General features: G+C 46.5%; 1 protein-coding gene and 1 pseudogene across 9 annotated transcripts in view; one reads left to right on the plus strand and one right to left on the minus strand.

Annotated features, from left to right (window-relative positions):
* MRAS (muscle RAS oncogene homolog) overlaps positions 1–24,884 on the plus strand; it is a 56,691-nt gene that overhangs the window by 26,189 nt on the left and 5,618 nt on the right. For 7 of the 9 annotated variants that reach the window (XM_045539169.1, XM_045539181.1, XM_045539166.1 and 4 more), the window contains 2 exons: positions 22,360–22,513; positions 23,834–23,933. In XM_045539169.1, coding sequence (XP_045395125.1) covers positions 22,360–22,513; positions 23,834–23,933 — 254 coding nt within the window. Of the gene's footprint in view, positions 1–21,614; positions 21,966–22,359; positions 22,514–23,833; positions 23,938–24,884 lie in introns of those variants that run through there. The other 2 variants (XM_045539183.1, XM_045539186.1) reach the window with 2 other exon arrangements.
* LOC123643189 lies at positions 4,189–5,545 on the minus strand (annotated as a pseudogene).

A 24,884-nucleotide genomic window follows, 5' to 3' on the forward strand; every position in this document is an offset into this window, starting at 1 on the left:
TGTTGCAGAGAAGTAATAGAAACAGACCTTATTTCATTCTACTACACTGTTGCAAAGAAGTAATAGAAACAGACTTCCTTGTCTTGTTCTTGATCTTAAGGGGGAAGCGTTCAGTCTTTCAGCATTAAGTATGATGTTAGCCATATGGTTTTTTGTAGACGCCCTTTATCAAGTCAAGGAAGTTCCTTTCTAGTCCTAGTTTGCTGAGAGTTTTCATCAGGAATGGATGTTGGATTTTTTCAAATGCTTTTTTGTGTGTCTACTGAGATAATCATATGGTTTTTCTTTTTAAGTTTGCTAATATGGTAAATTACATTGAATTTTTTCTAATATTAAACCAACATTTGTATTCCTGGGATAAACCACACTTGGTTATGATGTATTATCCTTTACTGTATTATTGTTGGCTTTGGTTTGCTAAAAGTTTGTTTAGTATTTTTACATCTTTGTTCTTGAGGGATATTGGTCTATAGTTTTCTTGTAATGTCTTTATTTGATTTTGGTATCAGAGTAATACTAGCCTTACAGAATGAGTTGGAAAGTATCCCCAAGCCTTCAATTTTCTGGAAAAGTTTGAGTTAAATTGATATTATTTCTTAAATGTTTAGCAGAATTCACCAATGAGGCCATTTGGGCTTGGAATTTTGTCTATAGGAAGGTTTTTAACTACAAATTAAATTTCTTTAATAGATAAAGGACTATTCAGGTTTTTTAAAGTTTTTCAGTGAGCTTTGGTAGCTTGTATCTTTCAGAAATCTGTCTAATTTGTCAAAGTTATGGAATTTATTGGCACAAAGTTGTTCATAATATTCTATTATCTTTTTAATATCTATAGCATCTGTAGGGATATCACTTCTCTCATACCTGATATTGGTAACTTATGTCTTCTCTTTTTTTTTAGAGACAGGGTCTCACTCTGTTGCTCAGGTTGGAGCACAGTAGTGTGATCGTAGCTCTCTGTAACCTCAAACTCTTGGGCTCAAGTGATCCTCCCACCTCAGCCTCCCCAGTAGCTAGGACTACAGGTGCATGCTACCACACCCAGCTAATAGTTTTGTTTTTTTATAGAGACAGGGTCTTGCTATATTTCTCAGGCTGGTCTCCAACTCCTGGGCTCAAGTGATCCTCCCACCTCCGCCTCCCAAAGTGCTGGGGATGTAGGCATGAGCCACTCTGCCTGGCCTGTGTCTTCTCTTTTTTTCCTGATCAGGCTGGCTAGCGATATGTCAACATTATTGACTTTCTCTGTGGAAAGCAATATGGAGATACTTTAAACAGATTCAAGTAGACCTACCATTTGATCCAGCAATCCCATTATTGGGCATATACCCAAAAGAACAAAAGTCATTCTATAAAAAAGACATCTGCACCCAAATGTTTATAGCAGCACAATTCACAATTGCAAAGATGTGGAAACAACGCAAGTGCCCATCAATACATGAGTGGATTAGTAAAATGTGGTATATGTATGCCATGGAGTATTACTCAGTTATAAGAAATAATGGTGATATAGAATCTCTTATGTTCTCCTGGATAGAGTTGGAACCCATTCTACTAAGCGAAGTATCCCAAGAATGGAAAAATAAGCACCACAGGTACTCACCAGCAAATTGGTTTCCCTGATCATCACCTAGGTGCACATTTTGGAATAACACCAATTGGGTGTCGGGCAGATGTGGAGGGGGGAGGGGATGGGTGTATACCTACATAATGAGTGCGATGCGCACTGTCTGGGAAATGGACACGCTTGAAGTTCTGACTCAGTGGGGGGGCATGGGAAATATACATAACCTAAATTTTGTACACCCATAATATGCTGAAATAAAAATAAATAATTAAAATTCATATGTAATTGCAAGGGAAAAAAAAACATTGACTTTCTCAAAGAACTGGCTTTTGGGTTCATTGATTTTTCTCATTTGGTTCCATTGATTTTCACTCTTTATTATTTCCTTTTGTCTTTTTACTTTGGATTTAATTTTCTCTTCTTGTTTTAATTTTTTAAAGTGGAAACTGATGTCATTTCCTAATTTGAGACATTTCTTCTTTCCTAGGATATTCATTTGGTGCTATAAATTCCCCCAACGACTCCTTTAGCTGCATCCCACAGATTTTAGTATGTTGTGCTTTCATTTTCATTCAGTTCAAAATACTTTCTAACTTCCCTTTTATTTACTCCTTTGACCCATAGATTATTTAGAAGCATACATTATTTAGTTGCCAAGTATTTAGGAATTTTCCTGAGATCTTTCTCTTCTTGATCTCTATTTTAATTCCATTGTGTCAGAACACATACAGTGTATTATTTGAATTTTTAAAAATTTATTGAGGCTTGTTTTATTGCCCAGAATATGGTCTATCTTGGTAAATGTTTTGTGTGCATGTGAAAAGAACATGTATTCTGCTGCTGTTGGGTGGAGTGTTCCATGAATGTTAATTAGATCAAGTTGGTTGCCAGTATTATCTAAATCTTCTGTATCCTCATTGATTTTCCAGCTACTTTTTCTGTCAATTATTGAGAGTGGGCTGTTGAATTTCAGAGTATAATTATGGATTTGTCTATTTTCCCTTTCAGTTCTATTTTTGCTGTATGTATTTTAACATTCTCTTATTAAGTGCATAAATGTTTAGGACTGGTAGATCCTCTTGACTGGCCCTTTGATTATAAAATGACTTTCTTTGTCGCTGGGTTTCCCCTCCCTGCCCTGCAGCCTGGAAGTTCTCTCAAGAAGTCAGCTGGGCGTTCTTAGACACCCTCACCTCTTTTGTATCCCATCTCTCAAGGATCAGTGTCCTTCATTGCCTGTTGTCTGGTGTCCTGAAAACCACTGTTTCACATATTTTGTCTGTTTTTTGGTTGTTTCAAGTGAGAAGGTAAATCTGGTCCCTGTTACTCCATCTTGGTCAGAAGCAGAACCAAATCATCACTTAAAAAAAATACAACTGTGAATATACTAAAAAAAACCACCAAAGTATACACTTGTGAATATTATGGTATGTGAATTATATCTTAATTTTTAGAAAAGCACCATCCTTCAGGGGCTTGTTTGTAGCCTTGGGACTTTAAATAGTTCCAGCAGGTACCAAGCACATTCCAACCTCAGGGACTTGGCATTTTGTCTTCTCTTTGTCAAGAACTTTCTTCCTGCAGAAATACTTCATTTAGGTCTCAGCTCAAATGTCACTCTATCTAAGAGGTCTTCCCTGACCAAACCATCTACACTAGTATCCACTCCCACCTCCTGTCATTTCTATCCCCTTATCCAACTCTCTTTTTCTTTATTCTACCTTTTACTGTTGAACATATTATATGCTTATTTGTTTGTTTGACTTTTTGTCTATACTCACTAAAATATAACTGTGTGAGAACAGTGACTTTATTTTACTTACTGCAATATCCCTAGCATCTAGAACACTGTTTAGGACATAGTAGGTCCGCAGTAAATATTTGTAGAATGACTACTCAAGAGGCTGAGGTGGGAAGATCACTTGAGCCCAGGAGTTTGAAGCTGCAGTGAGCCTGGGCCACAGAGCGAAATCCTGTCTCTTAAAAAAAAAAAAAAAAAAAAGTGGAATGAATAAATAAATCCTAAACAATGCGTGTGTGGTCACAGATTTAATATGCTAGCTATGTCATTTTATTTTATTTTTTTCCTATAATTTCTATTTTAACAGTTTTAACGTATACAGTTAGATATATATAGCCCAGAAAAACACGAGGTGAAGGCAGAATGAAAAATATCTGGGCATTGGCTTCACACAACAGGAAAAACATTTTTCCTTATTCTCTAAGTGTTCACTCCAAAACAACTAGTATCACCTGACACTTACCTCCTTCTGAGTTTTGAAGTTAATTTACTAAAAAGATTAGTGGAGGCTTGGCTTTGAGTCTGGGGCAACAGTTTGGCTTCATGGGAAAGGCTGGGAGAGGCAGGAGGGCTGTTACACGTTGCAGTTCGCTGCTTCCGTGGCTGGCCATGGAAAGTGCTAAGACTGGCAGTACCTCTTGGGAAGTGGATTCGACCCGGGGTGATTGCACTGGTAATACTGTGTGTTGAAGCAACTGGACTTCTGTGATCAGGAATAGTGCTGTTTTCTTTGCCATTCTGAATCTCTGAGTGTCTGTCATCTGTAGCTCTCTCACTGCAAACGCACCTGTTTCGCCATGTCATTCCTCCAGATGCTGTGTTACTTTTTGGAAGGGCAGCGTGTGGATAAAAGTGGCAGGAGCAGAAAGTCCTGAATGAAGGCTGAGACTGAGGTCCTTCTCTTCTCTGGGAAATTCCCAAGCGTGGGACTGGCTGGAGCAATTCCCCTTCCTCCAACAGCAATCCTCTCCAATTGACGCCCACGGTCACTATAACGTCTCTGTTTCTGGCTTGAAGAAACACTTCTCTGCACTTCGTGTTGAGAAGAGTGGCCACTGCCATTGTTGAGATCACTGCTCGACCTAAGCTTAGCAAGTGAAAGACTGCTGCTTGAACTGGATTCACTAGCATCCAGTTCTGAAGATTTTCTCCCCAACAACCATATGTGGCTATAATTTCATCATATTTCATTTTACTAAGAGATCCTTAAATTTCTTCCTGTGAATATCCCATTCTCGCCAAAAATATCTATATGTATCTGGCCTGAGATGTCTAGTTCTGCTTCCACAAATGGTTTAAGTTCATCATCCTCATGCCCTGCATTGAGCCATCTGTCGTTCATGATTTCCTGCAGAGTGCCTCATTTAATTGGATTTAGTACCAGGAAATGTTTGAGAAGTTTTTTACAGTCTGTAAACATGTAGAAAGGGATTGTGTATTTCCCTGTCTATATGCTTGCTCCCAGTTCCTTCAGGTGTTGCCCAGCAAAGGGAAGTGAGCCGGTGACAAGGACGTACAGTATTACCCCAAGGTTCCACACATCAACAGCAGGCCCATCCTATTTCTTGCTCTGGAAGAACTCGGGGGCTGAGTATGGAGGAGTACCACAAAAAATGTTTCCTGTTTACTGCCAAAAGTAAATTCATTGCTTAAACCAAAATCTGATATTTTGATGTTCATTTTAGCACCTAATAATAGATTTTCAGCCTTGAGGTCTCTGTGAACGATCTGTTTTTAATGGCAGTACTGGAATGCAGACACGATCTGTCTAAATTTAGCTCTTGCTGCTTCTTCCTCCATTCTTCCATGTTCAACCAAATAGTCAAGGACTTTCACCTCTACTTGCGTATTCCATGATCATATAGAGTGTTTTTCCAGTTTCAGTGACTTCGCATGACTTTACTGTGTGTAGATGGTGTGAATTCTTCATTATTCTGACTTCTTTGAAGAATCTTTGTAGACTTGTTGGATTCAATTGAGTTTTGTCAGTTATTTTTATTGCCTGTAAGGATTTGTCTTACTAATTTTACTTTTGCAAAACTCCCCTTGCCAATTGTTTTCAACAGTCTGTAGTTTCTGATGACAGGTTCTTCATCTGCAGAGGAAGCTATAGAGTTTCTACACCAAGCTCCACAGCAGCTGGTGCGAGAGCTAACTTCTTGATGCCCATTTTCCATGTGATGTGTGCCCAAAGTCACCAGGTCAGTATCCTCTGGATGACTTTTGGATCCTGGCCTTCCTCAAAGCATTTCGGTTCATCAAGGCTGCATGCTGCCCTCAGCTCAGCCGCCACCTCCTGGCTACAGCCCAGATCCTGGGCCACCAAGGCATCCTCCCAGTCTGAGTCAGTGGCCTCTCCAAGCCCAGGCAGCGCAGGTCCTGGCAGCTCCCTCAGCGACAAGTTCCTGGCCCGTGTGGCCAGCCACACCACAGCTCCCCAAAGGCACCCGCATGGAAAGCGTGCGAGTTTAGCTCGGGAAGCTCATACTCTGGAGAGTTGCAGCCACCAGTGCTGGGGACCGAGTCCTGCCTGCTACACACCCCACTGCACGTTGGGCCGCCTGGACTGCTTTACATCCATGTTCCTATTTTTTTTTCTAATTCATATTAGAATAAATGTATGTAACCATTAAAATTAAAAAACATACATTTATGCACTTTCTAAAATCATTTCACACATCACCCATTGGAATATATGCCACACTTTGGGGTATACCAAGTTAAATAAATGTAAACAAGTTCTTTTACTGCAGGACTTATAAGAACCTTTCATATATAAACATATTAGAAGTATATTGGTAGGATATATTGTCCTTAGAATTTCCCAAAGGGACCATTTTTTGTACATCATTTTGGGCTATGTTCCATAGAAAATATTCTGAAACACATTGCATAATGCACGTAAGAGAGTAATACCATGCTTGGTATATAGTTTGAGCTCAGTCACAATTATTTCTCTCTACAGCCATATAAACTTCTCTAACTTTTTTTAAAGTAACTTTGGACATTAATTTAGTTTTCGAGGGAAAAGAGTTTTCCTCAAGGGTAATTTTTAGAAAGATGTTGTGATAACATTTGTAGCAGTAGCAGCAGGGAGAGGGGAAATATGGCCACAGTATTACTTTAGAAGCATGAATTTGCAAAGCCTGTGTGCCTAAGCTCCTGGGCCCTGCATGGCATTACTTTTGGAGCGTGCATTTGCCAAGCCTCTAATCCTGCCACTGAGTCAGGCCTGATTTAGGCATTGCCCACCCAGGCCTTCCTTGGAAGTAGATACCAGAGTTCTAGATTAGCACACTTCTCTACTCCATTAGGTCTTCTATTAAGAAAAGGAAAGCTTAAAATGTTACAGCTAAATATTAATTAGTATGGCCTTTAAAAGAGTGCCGATCCATAGTTTGGAAACTTTAATCAAAAGCTAGTTGTGTTTAGGCTTGAGTGTGACTCTGAACCTTTCTGGGGCTGAACCTTCTGGGGTGGCTTCCTGCCCTGGGGCTGCTTCCTGAGGCCATTCCATCGTGGGGCAGGTGCTAAGCCTGGAGGTGCCTTCCCGTGCCCCACACCCCGCTGAACACCGGGTGCTCTGAACTCTGCGTTTCTCTTCTTCCAAACTCGGAGTAAAAACGTGGCAGCATGATGATGAGGAGAATAATAATTATGATGACAGTGATGTTTACCGGGCAGTTCCTGTGTGGAAGGCCCGTGCTAAGCACATGGAATATGCTCTCTTTTAATCCTTGCCGACACTATTGTGGTGGCTGCTGCAGTTGCCTCCATTCTGTAGCTGAAGAACACAAAGCAGTTTCACATGCGACTGTTCGAGCTCCCTTTTGACTCCAACTCAGGGTCAGTCTGGTTGTCTAGGAGAAAAGCCTCTCCCACGACACAGCTGATCCCTGTGCCCCTGGGGAGTGCGGCTGGATTGTTGAGATCAACAGACACCTCACCTGCGCTTCTTGCTCCTCGCCCAAGGTCCCCCAGAGGGCCAGGTGCTCTGGTTGTGAGCTGAATCTCACGTCAGAGACCTGTACGCTTGCCCAGGAGCCTTCTTTGTGCTTTTCACACTGAGGATTCTCACAGGCTTCTCACTTTCTTACAAACCTGTTTCTTATTTTCTTTCAAGAGCCCACATTGCCTGTGTCCTCCCAGAACCTAAGAGACAGGAGATGGCTGGCTCAGGGGCCAGCAGCCAGGGTCTTCCGGGGTCTGCGGGACCCACAGGCTTTGGAGAAAGCCTGCTCTGAAGTTCTTACCCACAAGGGTTCGGGACCCTTGTCTCACTTTCCACTCTGGGAACATCTCCTCCTCCCCGTTTGGTCCCCGCCTCTCTGCTGTGGGGTTGGCTGCGGCTGCACCTGCTCCGTGTCTGCCAGCCCTCTCTTCCGGTCTCTGACCTGGGGCCCCACCTCACCCTGCATTGCATTCACTTGTGTTGCTCTCCTTACCCCACTACTCACCTCAGGAATCAGGAAGCCCCAAAGCCTTGGGGTTTTGTGTTCGTTTGTTTTTTTTAATTGTGGTTATGTGTATATATATATATATCATAAAATTTACCATCTTAACCATTTTTAAGTGTACAGTACATTCACATTGTTCTGCCACGTCCCTGCCATCCATCTCCAGAACTCTTTCATCTTCCCCAACTGAAACTCTGTACCCGTTACACACCGACTCCCCATTCTCCCCTCCCCTCGGTCCCTGGAAACTGCCATTCTACTCTCTCTTTTCTTCCTTCTCTTTTCTTTCTTTATTGATGTATCATAGTTGTACATATTTTGGGGGGTACAGGTGATATTTTGATACATTTATACAATGTGTAATGATCAAATCAGGGTAATTGGGGTATCCATCACCTCAAACATTTGTCTTTTCTTTGTGTTGGGAACATTATGATTCTTCTTTTCTAGCTATTTTGAAATATACAATAAATTATTGTTAACTATAATTTCCCCACTGTACCCTCAAGGACTAGAACTTATTCCTTCTATCTAACTGTAGGGTTGTTCCCATTAACCAGGGTCTTTTCAATCTCCTTCCCCCATCCCTTCCCAGCCTCTGGTAACCACAGATCTACTCTCTACCTCCCTGAGATCCACTTTTTTAGCTCCCACATATGAATGAGAACATGCAGTATTTATCTTTTTGTGCCTGGCTTATTTCGCTTAACATAATGACCTTCAGTTCCATCCATGTTGCTGCAAATGACAGGATGTCACTCTTTTTAGTGGCTGAATAATATTTCATTGTGTATATAAACGATGCTTGCTTTATCCATTCATCCATTGATGGGCACTTAGGTTGATTCCATATCTTGGCTATTGTGAATAGTGCTGCAATAAACATGGGAGTGCAGATATCTCTTTGAGATAGTTTTCGTTTCTTTTGGATATATACCCAGCAGTGGGATTGCTGGATCACATGGTAGTTCTATTTTTAGTATTTTTGAGGAAACTCCATACTGTTTTCTGTAATGGCTGTTACATTCCCACCAACAATGTAGGAGCATTCTCCTTTTGCCACATCCTCACCATCATTTATTATTCTTTTTTGTCTTTTTGTCATTATAACTAGGGTGAGATGACATCTCATTGTGGTTTTGCTGTGTGTTTCCCTGATGATCAGTGATGTTGAGCATTTTGTCATACACCTGCTGGCCGTATCTATGCTTTCTTTTGAGAAATGTCTGTTCAGGCCTTTTGCCCATTTTTAAAATCAAATTATTTGTTTTTGCTATTGAGTTGTTTGAGTTCCTTATATATTCTGATTATTAATCAGTCCCTTGTCCTTTAAACACTAACTCCCCATTCTCCCTTCTCCTCAGTCCATAGCAACCACCATTCTACTGTCTGTCTCTATGAATTTGACTACTCTAGATACCTCATAAGTGTTATAATAAGTGGAATCATGCAATATTTGTCCTTTTGTGGCTGGCTTATTTTAATTCGTATAATATCTTTAAGGTTCATCCATGTTGTAGCATGTGTTTGAATTTTCATCCTTTTTAAAGCTGAATGATATTCCACCACATATTTATTATCTGTTCATCTGTCAACAGCCACTTGGGTAGTTTCCACCTTTTGGCTATTGTGAATAATGCTGCTATGAACAAGGTGTACCAATATCTGTTTAAGTCCCCGCTTTCCTTCTTTTGTCATAGAGTTCTTGTGTGCCTATTTTTTTCTGTTGGGTTAGGGCTGGAAGGCTGCTAAAGTTCTGTGGTGTCGGCTCCTCACTCTACACCTGTGGAAACCAAGGTGCCGATGGAGAAGTGACTTGCCGAGGATCGCACCTAGCTAGCAGGAGAGCCAGGCCTTGGGCCTCTTGACACTGCCACATGTGTCCTCCACCCTGTCCTGCTGCCTCCTACTTTGGCCCAAGCCTCAGGCCTCTAGGGTGGGATTCTGACCAGATCCTCTGCCCACTTACAACAGGGACAAGTGTTTCTGGGCCTTCCCACCCTTATGGCTCCCAGCCCCACCCTCTACCTAGCCAGCCTCTGGAACTTTGCATCTTTCTTCCATCATCGGAGAACAGCAGTGGGGTCTGAGTCTCCAGACACCCCTTCCTACCTCGGAGCTCTTGAGCCCAGCTCTGCAGCCTCTCTGTCCCCTGCTTCCCCAGAAAGGGCTCAGTCTTTACAAAGAGCAAAAGCCTGGCTCTTCTGCACCCTCAGAAGCTGGGACATTTCCACCCTGGCTTCTACCCAAATCTCAGACACAAGTGCTGTTGTCTTCCCGGAGGGGCCTAAACCTGGCTTTTTCCCGAACACTTGAATCCATATTCTTTCTGGGTATCGAGAGAAGGGCAGGGATTTTTTCTGAGCCAGGGGCTTTACCCAATAGGCATCTATGCTCAGCAGCCCTTAGGCCAGCTGTAGAGTAGGCACTCCCCATGGGCCCCAACTAAGAATGGGGTGCAGGCAGAGCTGGCCTGTCCTCCCACCCATCCTCCCCTTCCCCTGCCGGCAGTGATGTGGGAGGAATTGCCCTCTTTCCCTTTGTGAGGGAGCAGGGCTGCTGGCCTAAGATTATGGAACCCAGCCCTGCAGGCCTTCGCTGACCCTTTGTCCTGGCTGCAAGGGCCCTGCTGCCTGAATGCTTCACTGATCTCCACGGTGCCTGGGGCAGTGCTTGCTCAAGAAAGCTCTTCCTCACGCTGAGGTCAGATCTCCTCCCAAACCCTCTCCTGCTGTTGCTCCTTCTGCCCTCAGCAATGATAGCTATTACTAAGGACCAAGACTTTTCTTTAAGGCCCTAGGCTAAAGGGTTTTACAAGGATTGCTTTATCCCATCTTTGTAACAGTTTTGCTAAACTGAGATTAGTGGGATAAATTGAGATTAGTAAAGTGAGATTAGATCACTTGACAGGTAAGCACAGCTGCTCTGCAGCCAGTATACCTCAGCACTGCTGTGCTAGTTGGTAAAATGGAGAAATCCTCTGTACTATTGGAAAATTGCTGCAGCATCTGCTGCTGCCCTGTGCCCCTGGGCCCTTCGCCTGGGTACCCCAGACCTCCTGCTCCGGCACCTGTCCAGCAGCTCTCCGGTTCGTCCCTGCAGGTGAAGGAACTGAGACTCAGAGAGGTGAAGTAGCCTGTTCCGGGTCACGCAGCTGATTAGAGCCTCCCTCCTCCTGATCCTAAAGCCAGGGATCTTAATCCTGCTCTGTGCTCATCGTAGCCCCACTAGTCAAGCTGGGAGCTAAAGGACTCACCACCAGCCGCAGAGTGAGCTCAGAATCAGCCCAGGGAGGCCTGGACTCAGTGATGAAGGTGTGAGGAGTTTGCCTGCCCCCACCAAGTCTCAGCACCGCCTGGGCACATTCCAAGCTTGTCAGCTCCCCAAACTCCAGATGTTTTTCCTCTTTCACTGCTGACAGTCGGGTCATATACTCCTGCAGTTGATGTGGGGTTTTGCCCAAATTTCAGAACTTCATGTTGATCACTGTTAGAAGTCATCTGACCAGTTTGGTCCAAGCACACCAGCCTGACCAGGGGGTGTGAGATCTCCCCTGTCTGCCCTCGTGTTGGGTGATGCTACCTGCTCTGGGCCCCAGTGTCACCTCTGTCAGCTTTTGCTGTGTGCTCACCCCAGGTCTGGTGACTGGGGGGCTCCTGTTCCCTTTAGGCAGAGACAGGCTCTGGACAAAGACCTTGTACCCTCATTGGTGAGATCTGTATCCAGATGGGATATATCCTCACAGTTGATGCAAAGGATAAACGGAAAAATTCAAATTGTAAGCTCCTTGAGGAAAGGGACTGTGTCCTTCACCCACCAATGTATCCCTGAAGCCAGCTGGATCTGGCATCTATTAGATGTTTAATTGTTTTTTATTGAGCGAGGGAAGGAACAAGGCACCTTGTGAGGGCCTTGGCACACAGTAAACTTCAATAGATGCTGTTGTTGTTGCAATTGCTCTAGTATGATTTATAATATTATTTATGAGGATGGCTTGGTGCTTTCAAGAACAGGCCCTATCACCTGTGTGGATAGGGACCACTGACCCATGCCCCTGTGTCTGAGGAGGCCCGGGAGTGAGGCTCCAGCTCCTGGCTTAGGGATACCACGTCTTCCCCCAGTGGTGTGTGAATTGGACCGAGTCTTGGGTACCTGGATGTGTTCACTAAGTCATCCAGCAAATACTTCTGAGTACCTGCTATGTACCTGGCTTTCTCTGGGGCTCTGAGGATGCAGTAATTGGCAAATCAAAGCCTCTCCTCTCATAAAGCTATGTTAGAGTGGGGTGTGGGGACAGAGCATAGACAAATACATGTGGCATCAGGTGTGTGTGAAGGAGAGTAAGGCAAGGTGAGGTCGCTATCTTATGTGGGCTGGTCAGGGAAGGCCTCCGGGATAAGGTGATGTTGGAGAGGGATCTAAAGGAGAAAGCTGTGCCTGTGTCAGGGGGAAGGACTCTCAGGCAGTGAGAGTATCAGGTGCAAAGGCCCTGAGGCAGGAGTGTGTCTGACCTGTTTGGGGAATGGAGGGAAGCCAGGGTACAGAGCAGATGAGGGAGAGGCTAGTAGGAGAGGTCAGAGAGGTCGCTGGAGGGGACTGGCCTTGTAGGGCCTTGTAGGGAAATAAAAAGCCCTTGGAGGGTTTCCAGCAGAGAAGCGACAGTGATCTGACTGATGTCTTAAAAGGCTCCCTGTGGCTCCCGTGTGGATAGCAGACTATAGGGGAACCAGGGCAGCATTATGGAGACCAGTTAAGAGGCTCCTGATGGTGGGCTAGGGCACTGGTGGAGGAGGTGGCGAGTAGGGGTGGGTCTTGGCTGTGTTTTGAAGGAGGAAACAACAGGATTTGTTGGTGAAGTATATGGGATAGGGCAGGGGGTAGAGAGGGAAGAGTCTTTGGCTAGTACGACTGGTAAAACAGAGTTATGTTTCTCAAGGTTAGGAAGACTGGTAAAAAGCACATTTTGGGGGGAATCACGAGTCTGATTTTGGACATGCTAAATCCAAGATGCCTTTCACACGTACAAGTAGTAATCAGGGCAGCAGCTGGATGCCTTAGCCTGGAGGGGAGATGTGTGGGCTGGAGATGGAAATCTGCGAGTGGAGTAAAGCCACGAGATGAGAGATCACTAAGGAGTGAATATGTGTAGAGGCTGAGGGGGCAGAGCAGGCCAGACCCTGCAGCTGGAGAAGAGCCAAGTGAGAATGGTGTCCCCAGGCAAGTGAAGAAGGTGCTTCGCAAAGGAACGAAACATCAGCCGCCTCAGATGCAGGCGAGGAGCCCAATGGGATGAGGACTGAGAAGTGCCCGTTGGACTTAGTGACATGGAGGTCACTGGGGACTTGACTAGATAGGTTTTGGTGGTGTAGTCAAGAATGAAATTCTGATTAGAATGGGTTCAAGAAAGAGTGCGGGAGAGAATGAGCAGGCCCGGAGACTGGTCAAGTCAAGGAGTGCAGCTATAGAGAGGAACAGAGAAGTGGACAGCAGCTGGAGGGAGAAATAAGACTGGAGGTGAGGTTTTTTTCTTGTAATTTTAAATTTCAATTTAATTTGATTTTTTTAAATGAAAGAAATTATAGCATGTTTACATACCGATGTAAATAAACCGATAGAGAACAGGATGATGCAGGAGAAGGAGGAACAATAATAGTGGCAGTGTCCTTGCATGGGAGGTGGGGGACAGGAGCAGGGCCAGGTTGGCCACTGCAGCAAGAGGGCAGGTGGAGCAGGTGTTTCAGAGAAATGGAGATAGGTTGGGTTTTTTCCTCATATAATTTTTTTATTGAGATAAAATTCACATGTAAAATTCACATACAGTTCAGTGATTTTTAATGTATTCACAAAGTTGTACAACCACAAATAGCTGATTGATTCACAAATCAGTAATCACCGGAAACACCACTATCTAATTGCTGAATGTTTTCATCACCCCCTCAACACCCCACACTCAGAGAAGTCACTCCCTACTCCCCCTCTCCTCAGTCCCTGACACCACTAACCTGCTTTCTGCCTTTGTGGATTTGCCTGCTCTGGACATTTCATATAAATGGCATCATACAACACATAGTCTTTTGTGATTGGCTTCTTCCATTTAGCACAATGTTTTCAAGGTTCATCATGTTGTAGTATTATCAGAATTTCATTTCTTTGTATGCATGAATGATATTCTAGTATGTGGATGTACTACATTTTGTTTATTCCTTCATCAACTGGTGGACATTTGGGTTGTCTCCACTTTTTGGCTATTATGAATAATTTTGCTGTGAACATTCATGTGCAAATTTCTGTGTGGACATATGTTTTAAATTCTCTTGGGTTTGTACCTAGAAGTGGAGTTGCTGGGTCATATGGTAACTCTACGTTTAACATTTTGAGGAGTTACCAAAGTGACTGCACCATCTTACATTCCCACCAGCAGTGTAGAAGGGGTCTGCCACCTCTGAGGTGGATTGGTTTGAGGTGGAGGCACGTGGAGTTTATCTCCTGATGGATCTGTTGCGGTCTCTGAGCTCAGCATGGAAGCAGGATGAAAGAGGAGGTGATGGGCAATGGTTGCCCAGGGAGCAGGAGAATGACTAGAGAAGGATGGGGTGGGGGGGGCTTGGAAGGCCCTGGGAGTTGGTGCTCAGGACTTTAAAGGGAGCCAGGCTGGTGCACAGCCATGAGTCTTCTCCTCTCAGCCACACGTGGCTGCCCGGGTGCAGGTGTGGCATGGGTAGAAAGTTTGGTATAAGCAGGTGGGGGTGTGTGTAGAAAGCATGGCCTCTGGACCTTCATCCTCCATCTCCATCCTCACCTCTCCATTGAGACCTCCTCTTCACAGGCTTTGGGGACGCTGCTGCTGGCTCCCTGCTTAAAGACAGGCTGGCACGAGGAGCAGAGCAAGGCTTGGACTCAGATGGGCTTGGATTCAAATCCTGCCTCTATTGCTCATTAGCAGTGTGAACCTGAGCAGGTCACTAGCCTTGCCCTGCCTCGGTTTCTTGCAGTTTGCATACCAACTAAGGGGATGGTGGACCGCATGAAAACTTTTCCCAGCACCTTTTCATTCCATTCCCTGCAGCTGCAGTACCATGGGCTCTAGAACGAGCATCCTGTGGGGCTGGTGGCCAGCGCTTCTCCCCCGATGCTGTCTTAAGTCAGCATGTTGAGGAGGTTGGGGTCACTGTAAGAGGGAGTCTTCTCCATGGCCGGGGAGCAGCCAGCGCCACTACAGGACGTCAGCTCCTTCCCCTTGGGAGAGTCCCAAGGGGTCGGGCTGTCCACGCCCTGGCAGCACCTTGGAGACGTTGCAGAAAGCAGCCTTTTTTCTGGGGACCGTGCATGGCAGAGCATCCAACCCGACTCAGTACATACCGTTTACCCAGAAAGGGGAGCACACATTAAAACAAAGAGCATGCCTCACCATGTATGCCCAATTCAGTGACATTATTTTATTTGAATCTATTCCCAGGAAGGGCACAGGCTTCCTCACCTAACTCTTCTGTAAAATGGGCATAATCATTCCTGCTTCCCACGGTGGGTCTGTGGATTACAGATACTTAGAAAACTCTAGGCATGGTACTTGTAGGCATATTATCTCTAGAAATTATAATCTCTATTTGATATTCCAGCACCCCTATTTCATGCTGAAGGGTGTGTCATAAAAGTTAAAAAGTCAATTTTTAGTGATTTCCCTTAAAGCTGGAGTGGGCTGTTTTAACACTGTTATGGCATGTCATTTGTCTAGCCATTCTGCAAGTATTTGGGGGCCCTCATTGGGTGCGAAGCTTTTGGAGGGCCCAGGGAAATGAAAGCCGGGCTCCCGCCCTCTGGGGCTCCACACATGGTGGGAGCTGAGCCAGGCTGACAGACACAAACTTGGAGGAACAGATGACACGTGCAATAGGAAGGGTTCAAAGACGGAGGCCGGCTGGGCCCTCTGCTGAGAGAAGGGGAGCTGGACTGCATCCCAGCTAGAGGGCGACTGGGACAGCGGCGGAAAGGAGGGAAAGGGCATTCTAGGCAGAGGTCACGGCGTGAGCAAAGGCTTGCCCAAGACACAGCCTGGCCAGTTTTAGGATGGCCAGATGGTGTGGTTACGGTTGAAGAAAAATGACTAGACACTTAGGCCTTTGGGAAACGGGAATGCCTTCCTTCCCAGTTTACAGCCTTGAGCACGTCCCTTCAACTCCCTGGGCTTTAATGTCGCCATCTGTACTAAGGGGATGATAATACCTTTCTTCCAAAGCTTTGTAGAGGACTGAGAGGGTGGGTGTGTATAAAGCCCTGGCACAGTGCTTGCTGCCAGCAGGAACACAGCGGATGGGACTACTGTCAGCCAAAGGGCTCTGTACCCTGGGCTGCAGGTACTGTCAGAGCTGCCAGACCCCTTGCTGGGGTTTACCTCCCTCTGGAAGTCCAGGAGAAGGAGGAGGATAGGAAGGAGGAGGAAGGAGAGGGGGAGAAGGGGGAGGGGTGAGGAGGGGCAGGGAAGGGAGGAGGGAGAGAAGCAGAGGGCAGGAGGGGGAAGGAGGAGGAGATCTTGACAGTCACATGGGACACAGGCTGGTGCCCCTCCGTGCTGGCTACCTGCCTACCTCCGACCGCATGCCACGCCAGCATGTAGGGCTTGGCTGCTGAAATCCACAAGATCTAAGAGTGGTCCCAGAGTCTCCACTTAAATCCAACCCTGCAGCGCTGCTGGCCCCCACCATCCCCAGGTAGGAGGATTGGGGCAGGGCAGATGAGTGTGCACAACGCTGACCTCTCTGTCTCTAGAATCTCTGTTTCTCTTTTTCCGTCCTCCTGCCCCAGTCTGGCTCCCCCACCCCCGGCAGAATACCTCTTCTCCACAGTGACTAATACTTTCTGTCTCTGGAATCCTCCTACCTTCAGGACATCAAGCCTAAGGAATGCAGACAAAATCATAATTTTTTAAAAGCACAGCTGCCCATTATCTTCAGCCTCCCCCAGGAAGTCCTGGAGGCAGAACTGCCAACAGGGGCCCTGTAACCAGGCATTTCCAGGTGTGGGAGTGTGGAGGGGAGGGCTGGACGAGGGACAGACCCCCCAACCAGACTCAGCCCAGCTCAGAACTCCCCTCCTCCCTGCTTGCACCTGCCCTCCTGGGCCAAAGAATAGCTTTGTGCTGTTCCTGGGCAGATTTTGTCTCTTCAGTTTTATCTGCAATTATTGACATATTCAGGCTTTATATATTTTCTTGAGCCAATTTTCATTTATATTTTCTTAATCACACATTTCAAGAATTGAAAAGTTATTGCTATAAACTGTATAATTTTCTCTCATAATGACCTATGTAGCTGCTTCCCTAGTCATCTGCCTTTTCTCATCCCAAATGCTTATTTGTTTTTTCTTTTTTTCTCTGATAAGAATTGGTGAAGTTTTTTTTGTTTGTTGCTTGGTTTGGTTTTTTTGTTTGTTTGTTTGTTTGTTTTGGTCCTTTGAAAGAATCAGCTTTTGATTTTTAGGTATCAACTACTTTCTCTCTCTTCCCACTTCGGTCATTCCTGGTTTTATTGATTTCTTCTTTCTTTGGTTTTATTTTATTTTTCCTTTTGTAGCCCCTTGCTTTAAATGCTTAATTTTCAGTTTTGTTTTCTGAAATGCACTTAAAGCTGTAATTTTCCTCTGAGTACCACTTTGGCCTCAAACCAGAGGTTTTATTACTGTTCATTGTCCTTCTGCTCTAAATTGTTTGTAATTTCTGCTTTGCTTTTCTCTTTAACTAGAGAGTTACAGAGCAGTATAACTTTTTAAATTTTCAAATAGATAGATCCTTTTATACTCTTGTTTCGGTTCATTTCTGATCTTATTACATTATAGGTTGAGCATCCTTTATCTAAAAATCTGAAATCTGAAGTGCTCCAAAATCTGAAACTTTTTGAGCACTTACATGGTACCACAGTGGAAAATTCCACACATAAGTACTTAACACAAACTTCATTTTGTGTGCAAAATTATTAAAAATATTGTATAAAATTACCTTCAGGCTATGTATATAAGGTGTATTTATGAAACATAAATGAATTTCATGTTTAGATTTGGGTCCCATCCCCAAGCTAGCTTATTATGTATATGCAAATATTCCAAAATCTGAAAAAATTTCAAAATCTGAAACACTTCTGGTCCCAAGCATTTTCAATAAAGGATAATCAACCTGTATAGGTAACTTACATGATTTCTACTTTTTGGAATTTGTTGAAATTTTTATTTATGGCCATTTTTGTGACTATTTCATCTGTTTAAAAATGCTTATTCACTGTTTGAACAGAAAGTTTATTCTCTCTATCTCTAAGATTAAGTTTTTAAATTGTATTATTTAATGACAGATGAGTCCTTTTGGGAAGCTGTTTGTTCTGTCTTTAAGAGAGGCCTCTTCAAGTCTCCCATGATATTACAGGATCTGTTGGCTCCTACTGTTTTTAAAACTCAGTTTTGATACATTTATTTTATTTTATTCATTTATTATTCATTTATTTATTTATTAAGAGACAAGGTCTCACTGTGTTGCCCAGGCTGAACTCCTGGCCTCGGGCAATCCTCCTGCCTCAGTCTCCTGAGTAGCTGGGACTACAGGTGTGCCACCGTGCCTTACTTGCATATATTAGTATATTTTTAAGCAATGTTCTTGGATGCTTATGATTCATGACTTTGACACTTCTTGACGCTTGTACCTTTTCCCACTATAAATACCCTGTCTTTGTCCTGTTTAATGATTTGGCCTTGAATTCTGTTTTGTGGGTATACTTCTTTTCTTTTGCTTAGCATGTAACTGATATATTCTTTTTTATCCTTCCTTTTTTCACTCTTTCTGTGTCATTTTGCTTTCTAATGTGTCTTTTGTAAGTAGCAGACAAATGAATTTTGTATTAAGTATCTGCTGTTAATAAGTAAACTTAACCCATTTGCATTTACTATAATTAATCATAGTTAGATTTATTTCTGCCAGATTATTTTATGTCTACTATTTATTATACTTGCTTATTTTTGCCTTTTGTTGGATTGGCTTCATTTGCTTGTTCTGTTTTTCTGTCCTCTATTAATTACAAAGTTTGGGGTTTTATTTCTGTTTTCTGGTAGTTATGCTATATACATACATGTGTATAGTTATATTTTTCTATCAGCATCTGGGTGCAATCAGGATCTTTAGCCTCTTCCCAAATAAAGTAAGAACTTAAGTACTAACTTACTTTTTCCCGGCCCCTACCCTCACACATGGGTGAGGTTTTAGTTCTAAATTGTCATCCGTTCGCTTCAAATTATGCAACATTTATTTAAACTAAACTGTTCTGTTTTTCTGTTTTCTTTGCTTACCACTGGTCTTTTTCATGGATTTATTTTTTACTTTGCTGGAGTACATTCTCCAAGAATTCTTTTAGAAAGCATGGGTAATATAATTTCTGAGCCCTTCAGTGCCTGCAATGACTGTTACCTTTCTACAAGGCCCATTTTGATTTTCAGCTTCTTATTGAGTTTTTAAAAATTTCTCTGAATGATCATATTTTTAAATATCCTAGATCCCTGGGTTTTGTTTTGGATAACATATACCTTTAAAATCTGTAAATATATTAATTACAATATTACCGTAATATCTTCTGCTATTCAATTCAGACCTTCCCATCCCTGCTTCAGCCAAATTCATGCCATTTTCATCTGTTTCATTGATTGCAGTTCTGGGTGGAAATTTTTTTTAGGAAAATAAGGCTGCACTCCTTCTGGTGAAGGTGCATCCCTGGGAAATACTGGGGAAACTGCCCCGTGGCCCTCAGCTGGTCCTGTCTTCTTGGCCCCTTCATTTTACATCCAAATGAACCAGTTGCAAGTTGTCAGAGCTGCAAAGGCCTGAAGGTCCCGGAGCCCCGCCCTCATTTCCCACAGGAGACGGAGGCCCAGGGAGTACACAAGAATAGCCACGAGCTGGTCTTACGTCAAGGGCACATCTTGGGTCCTCATGTCTGTCAGTTGTGTCTCTGAAGTGCTGAATGACTCTGGGGGACATGCAGCACTGACAAGCTGTGGGGATGGGCCACTTCCTTGGGCACTAAGGTGCCTGTCTGGCAGGGTGCGGTGGCTCACGCCTATAATCCTAGCACTCTGGGAGGCCGAGGCGGGAGGATCACTTGAGCTCAGGATTTCAAGACCAGCCTGAGCAAGAGTGAGGCCCCATCTCTATTAAAAATAGAAAAAATTAGCCAAGTGTGGTGGTGCATGCCTGTAGTCCCAGCTACTCGGGAGGCTGACGCAGGAGGATCGCTTGAGCCAGGAGTTTGAGGTTGCTGTGAGCTATGATGACACCACTGCACTCTACCCAGGGCAACAGAGCAAGACTGTCTCAAGGAAAAATAAATAAATAAATAAATAAATAAATAAGGTGCCTGCCTAAGGCGGTGCGAATTCCTCCTGGGTGTCCTCCTGCGGCTTTCCTTGCCAACTACACACCCTGGCAGCTCCCACATCTGTGCCTCTTGCCCCATCCTCTCTTCTCTGTGTCTGACTTAAGTCCCCAAATGCCTACTGGAAGTCCCATGTCCCATATACATGTCTGATGGGCTCTGGGCCTGTGTCAGAAATGGAGCCCTCCAGACCCTGTTTCTCACCCAGCCGTCCCCACTGCAGCATGTGGCACCAGCATCCACCAGGCGCTCAGGCTGACACAGGGCTTGTCCTCAGTGCCGCTCTCTGTCATCCTCCTATCCCCACATTTTCCTCCAGGAAGCCCCACTCCTGTTGGCTGTGTCTTAGAAAGTGGCCTGGACCTGGTCACCTCCCACAGCGCCGTTGGTGCAGCTCTCCAGCATGTCATGCTGGATTATTGCACGAGCCTCCTCCTGGTCCCCTGCTTCCACTCTTTGCCTGTTTTCCCCAGCAACCAGAACGAACTTGTCAGGATGTACTCCACAGCGTGCCGTTCCTTTGCCCAAACTCTGCAATGGCCCCCGTCTTGCTTACACAGTGCGCCAGGCCCTGGGACCTGCCCCCTCCACCTCCACCCCACGCCCCTCCCCGCCTCCCCCTCAGCTCCCCAGGCCTGCCCTCGCACACCTCCACCTCTGCTCCACCTCTGAGCCTTCGCTCTGTGGTGTCCCTCTGCCTGGAGTGCCCTTCTGCTATATCACGTGGCTCCCTCCCCCCCTCCTCAATTGGTCACTGCTCAGATGTCACCTGAGAGAGGCCCTCCTTTTCTATCCAAAAGGACACCAACTTCTGCCAGCGACCCTCCACCCAGCTATGTTGTGCCAAGAAAGGTCGGTAGGGGTTGGGGAGAGTCCTGGGGGCTCTGGCAGCAGAACGCTGATCGGAGCCAGCTGGCCAAGGCCGGGGGAGAAGGGGAGAGGAGGAGGAGTTGGAGGAAGGAGGCCCAGGCTGAGAAGGTAGCTGAGTGGGAGAGAAGACCCCAGGTGAGGATGGCAAGCTCACAGCGGACCCTCCTGCAGAACTTCTTTGTACCGGTCACTGCGTGAGAGGCATTGCCTGTAACAACTCAAAACAACCTTGGCCGCCTCTGTGTTAGGAAACATGGTCACAGAGAAGTGAGCTCGCCCAGGGTCACACCCTCGAATGAGGATCCACACTCGGCCTGGTGGTCTGGCTCCAAAATCTGTAACCACTCACTCCACTGCCTCCGGGGAGAGGGGACAGGTGGGTCTGGTCAGAGGGTAGAGGAAGCTGGAGGGTGGAGGGGAGCCGTCACCATGAGCAGGGGCTGGGGGGATGCCCCCAGGGGGCGGGAGGGCTCAGGCCTGCACAGCTGGTTGTGAGCAGGGGGGGCACTTTACCTCAGTAGGAAGGAAGGCGAGCGGCGGGAGTCCATAGCTGGGCGGGATGGGGAAGAGCCTTGGCTGAGGTGGTCCTCCTGGCCTCTTTCTCCCCAGCACCCTCCTTCCTGCCCCACACCCACCACAGCCCCCTCCTAGGAGGTGAGTGGCCCTGGCTGCCGAGGGGCCACTCCTTCCCCAAGGCCTACTTGGTATCTGTCCTGCAGGGGCTGAGGAGCTCGAGATGGGCCCCTGCCCGGGATGGCCTCTTCTATGCTCCCCCAGGCCCGTCTGCACGAAAGCTCTGCAAGGTAGAGGCGGCCCCCAAGGGGCTGCGACTGTTTCATTTTATAGAGGAGGAAATGGAGCCTCAGAGTCAGGTAACTTCGCGTGGACTCACAGTTTGTAAGGGCTGCAGCAGGCATCCAAGCCGGGGTCTGGGGACTCCCCAGAGGGATTTTGTAGCAGAGTGGATCACTGCCTTCCTGAGGTTTGTCTGTAGGCTGAGAGTTTAGGCCCAGAGAGCGCCGTGGGTTGAAAGTGGGGAGAAGGGTTTGGTGGGTCCACAATGAGTCAGCTAGAGCCTCACACTGAAGCAGCCTTTGGGTGGCTGAAGCCCCCCTCGGGCCCTTTACAGCCCCAGGGAGCTTGTGCGGCCCCTTGTGGGGCAGCTGGGACTGAGCCACAGTGGGGACAGCAGCAGCACGGGGTCTGCAGCCATGGGGGCTCCAGAGTGGGCAGGGACAGCCCCTGAGTGGCCTCATCCCACCCTAGTTCTGGACACAGCCGGGCAGGAGGAGTTCAGCGCCATGCGGGAGCAGTACATGCGCACGGGGGACGGCTTCCTCATCGTCTACTCTGTCACCGACAAGGCCAGCTTCGAGCACGTGGACCGCTTCCACCAGCTCATCCTGCGTGTCAAGGACAGGTGAGGGCCTGGCAGGGTGTCCCTGCTCCTACCTCAGAGGGATCTGGGCTCCGTCTGTCTTCCTCTGTCTGTCTGTCTGTCTCTCTTAGATATTCGGGGAGCGGGGAGGCACAGAGGGGCCGCACTGAATTCTCTCCCCGTCAGTTCCTCCAGCACCTACCCTAGTTCTTTCTACAGGGCCAAACTGCATCCAAGGCTTCAAGGGGTCTCTCCCTCCTGTCTCTCCTAAAGTGCCCCCTCAATCAAGGAATCACCAGTAACATCTTTGTTTTTCAACTCCAATTTAACCAAATTATATTATGTTCAAAGAAAAAGTGAATTTTCTCTCCAGTATGCATTGTAATTGGTTAAATCCCATTTGACTATGAGACTATAAGCCCCTAATTAAAGGCTCATTTTTTTTAGCATTATGTGGAGTAATTAAATAATCTGGAGCCTGTTTTAAACCCAACTGGTCTTATCAGTTAATTGGATCGCAAAGAGGCAATGTCAAGAAAATGAAAGGACAAAAAAAAAAAAAATAGGAAAATAGCAAGCTTTGAACAAATCCCAGTAAAGACAGAAAAATCCAGTTAACACCTATTCCAAAGGCAAAGTGTTAATAACTTTGCCAGGCAAAGGGACACACGCACATATATACACATACAGATTCAAGAGATTAATGGGTTAAGCCCCTGAATATATGAATCTCAAACGAGAAAACATAAATGCCTCAGATGTTGGAAAATATTCACCTTTCTTGCTAATCAAAGAAATGTAAGGAAAATAATAAAGTACCATTTTTTACCTGTCAAATTATCTTTTAAATGAAAATATCCAGTGCAGCCAAAGATGCTGTGAGACCGTTGTTGTTTCACTCACTTTCGCACAGCAGTTTGGCCACGTACGTCAATAAGAATCTTTAAGATGGACTTGCCTCTTGACCCCACTGTGCAGCTGCTGTTTGTCCGGTGCCCACCGTGAGCCAGGCACGGCCCTGGCGCTCTTTGCGAGTGGTCGCAGAGGCCACAGCAGCCCCGCATGGTTGGTACATCTGAGTGACCGAGAGGAGGGAAGCAGGTCTGGGGAGCCAGGCCCTGGCCAGCGGCCCCTCGAGACCTCACTGCTGGCCTGAGACAGGCCCGAGGCTTTAGGCCAAGACAGCCAGCAGCCTCAGGCCCTTCCCCAAGCCCTTCGCTCTCTGGAGAGGAGGGCAGAGTGACTGCAGCCAGCCGACTGCGGAGGGGTGGGGCTGTGTATGCCTGAGGTGTGGCTGCACCTCCGTGACCAGGTGTGTGGGGGGGTGAAACCTCACAGAGCTGCTGTTGCTTTATTTCCCAGAGAGTCATTCCCGATGATCCTTGTGGCCAACAAGGTCGATTTGATGCACTTGAGGAAAATCACCAGGGAGCAAGGAAAAGAAATGGCAACCAAACACAATGTAGGTGTGTGTGTGTGTTGGGGGATCAGGGGATGTGTAAAAGTCGATAGCCCGTCACCCCTGCAGTCCTGGTCTCCAGAAGTGGCCTCTGGCCTCCTGGGTAGCCATCGGGTGGCCTGCCCAGGGTGGCCTCGGAGGGCATATGTGATGGGGGGTATATTGGAAACAAGGTAACAGACCAGAGAGAAAGCACCTCCTGTCAGTCGTTAGAGGCTCTGATGTGGGGTCCAGGTGCCTTCCAAGTGGCCTGGAGGCTGTGGTGTTCAGCCCACCTCCTGGCCAAGGGCCGCTCAGCCCCGCCCGGGCACAGTGGCTTCCTCACAGGGTGGGGGCAGCGCAGCGGGGCTGGCTCCTGCGCCCTCCTCTGCGCTGCCTGGCTGTGCTCAGGATCGTCAGGATCAGCTGCTGCTCCCCGAGCCCTGCGCTGTGCCCGGCGTTGTGCTGGGGAGCATGAACACCACCTCACAGCCCCTCACAGCTCCTCGCAGCCACACCTGCGGTAGGTAGCGTCCCCGTTTGCCAAGTGACCGACCTGGGGTGCACCCCGGGCCCCACAGCGTGTGTCAGCAGACATCTTTATTTGTTTTTCCAGTTTATTGTGACGCCTGTTTGCCCTCTGGAGGATGCTAGGTGGGGTCTCTGGGCTTCCTCCTCCTTCCCAGCCGGCACAGCATGTGGCCCTGGCCTCCTGGGGTCACTTGTGCCCAAGTTCCCTGTGCCGGCCCTCTACTGCCAGGTGCCTCTCCCCTCGGCCCAGGGGGCCCGCTGTGGGTAGAGGAGGAGGGTGCACAGGGGAGGAGTTGTGCCTGTCCCTGCCTTCTGTGTTCACTCACTCACTCACTCAGTGATTCCAGGCCCTGGGAAGCAATGCTCCCTACCTCACGGTGCTTACCTCTAGTGACAGCAGAGGGACAATAAACAAAGCAAATTAGCATCCAAAGGTGATATGGG

This window comes from Lemur catta, chromosome 1, assembly GCF_020740605.2.
Source record: "Lemur catta isolate mLemCat1 chromosome 1, mLemCat1.pri, whole genome shotgun sequence".
NCBI classification, from domain to species: Eukaryota; Metazoa; Chordata; class Mammalia; order Primates; family Lemuridae; genus Lemur; species Lemur catta.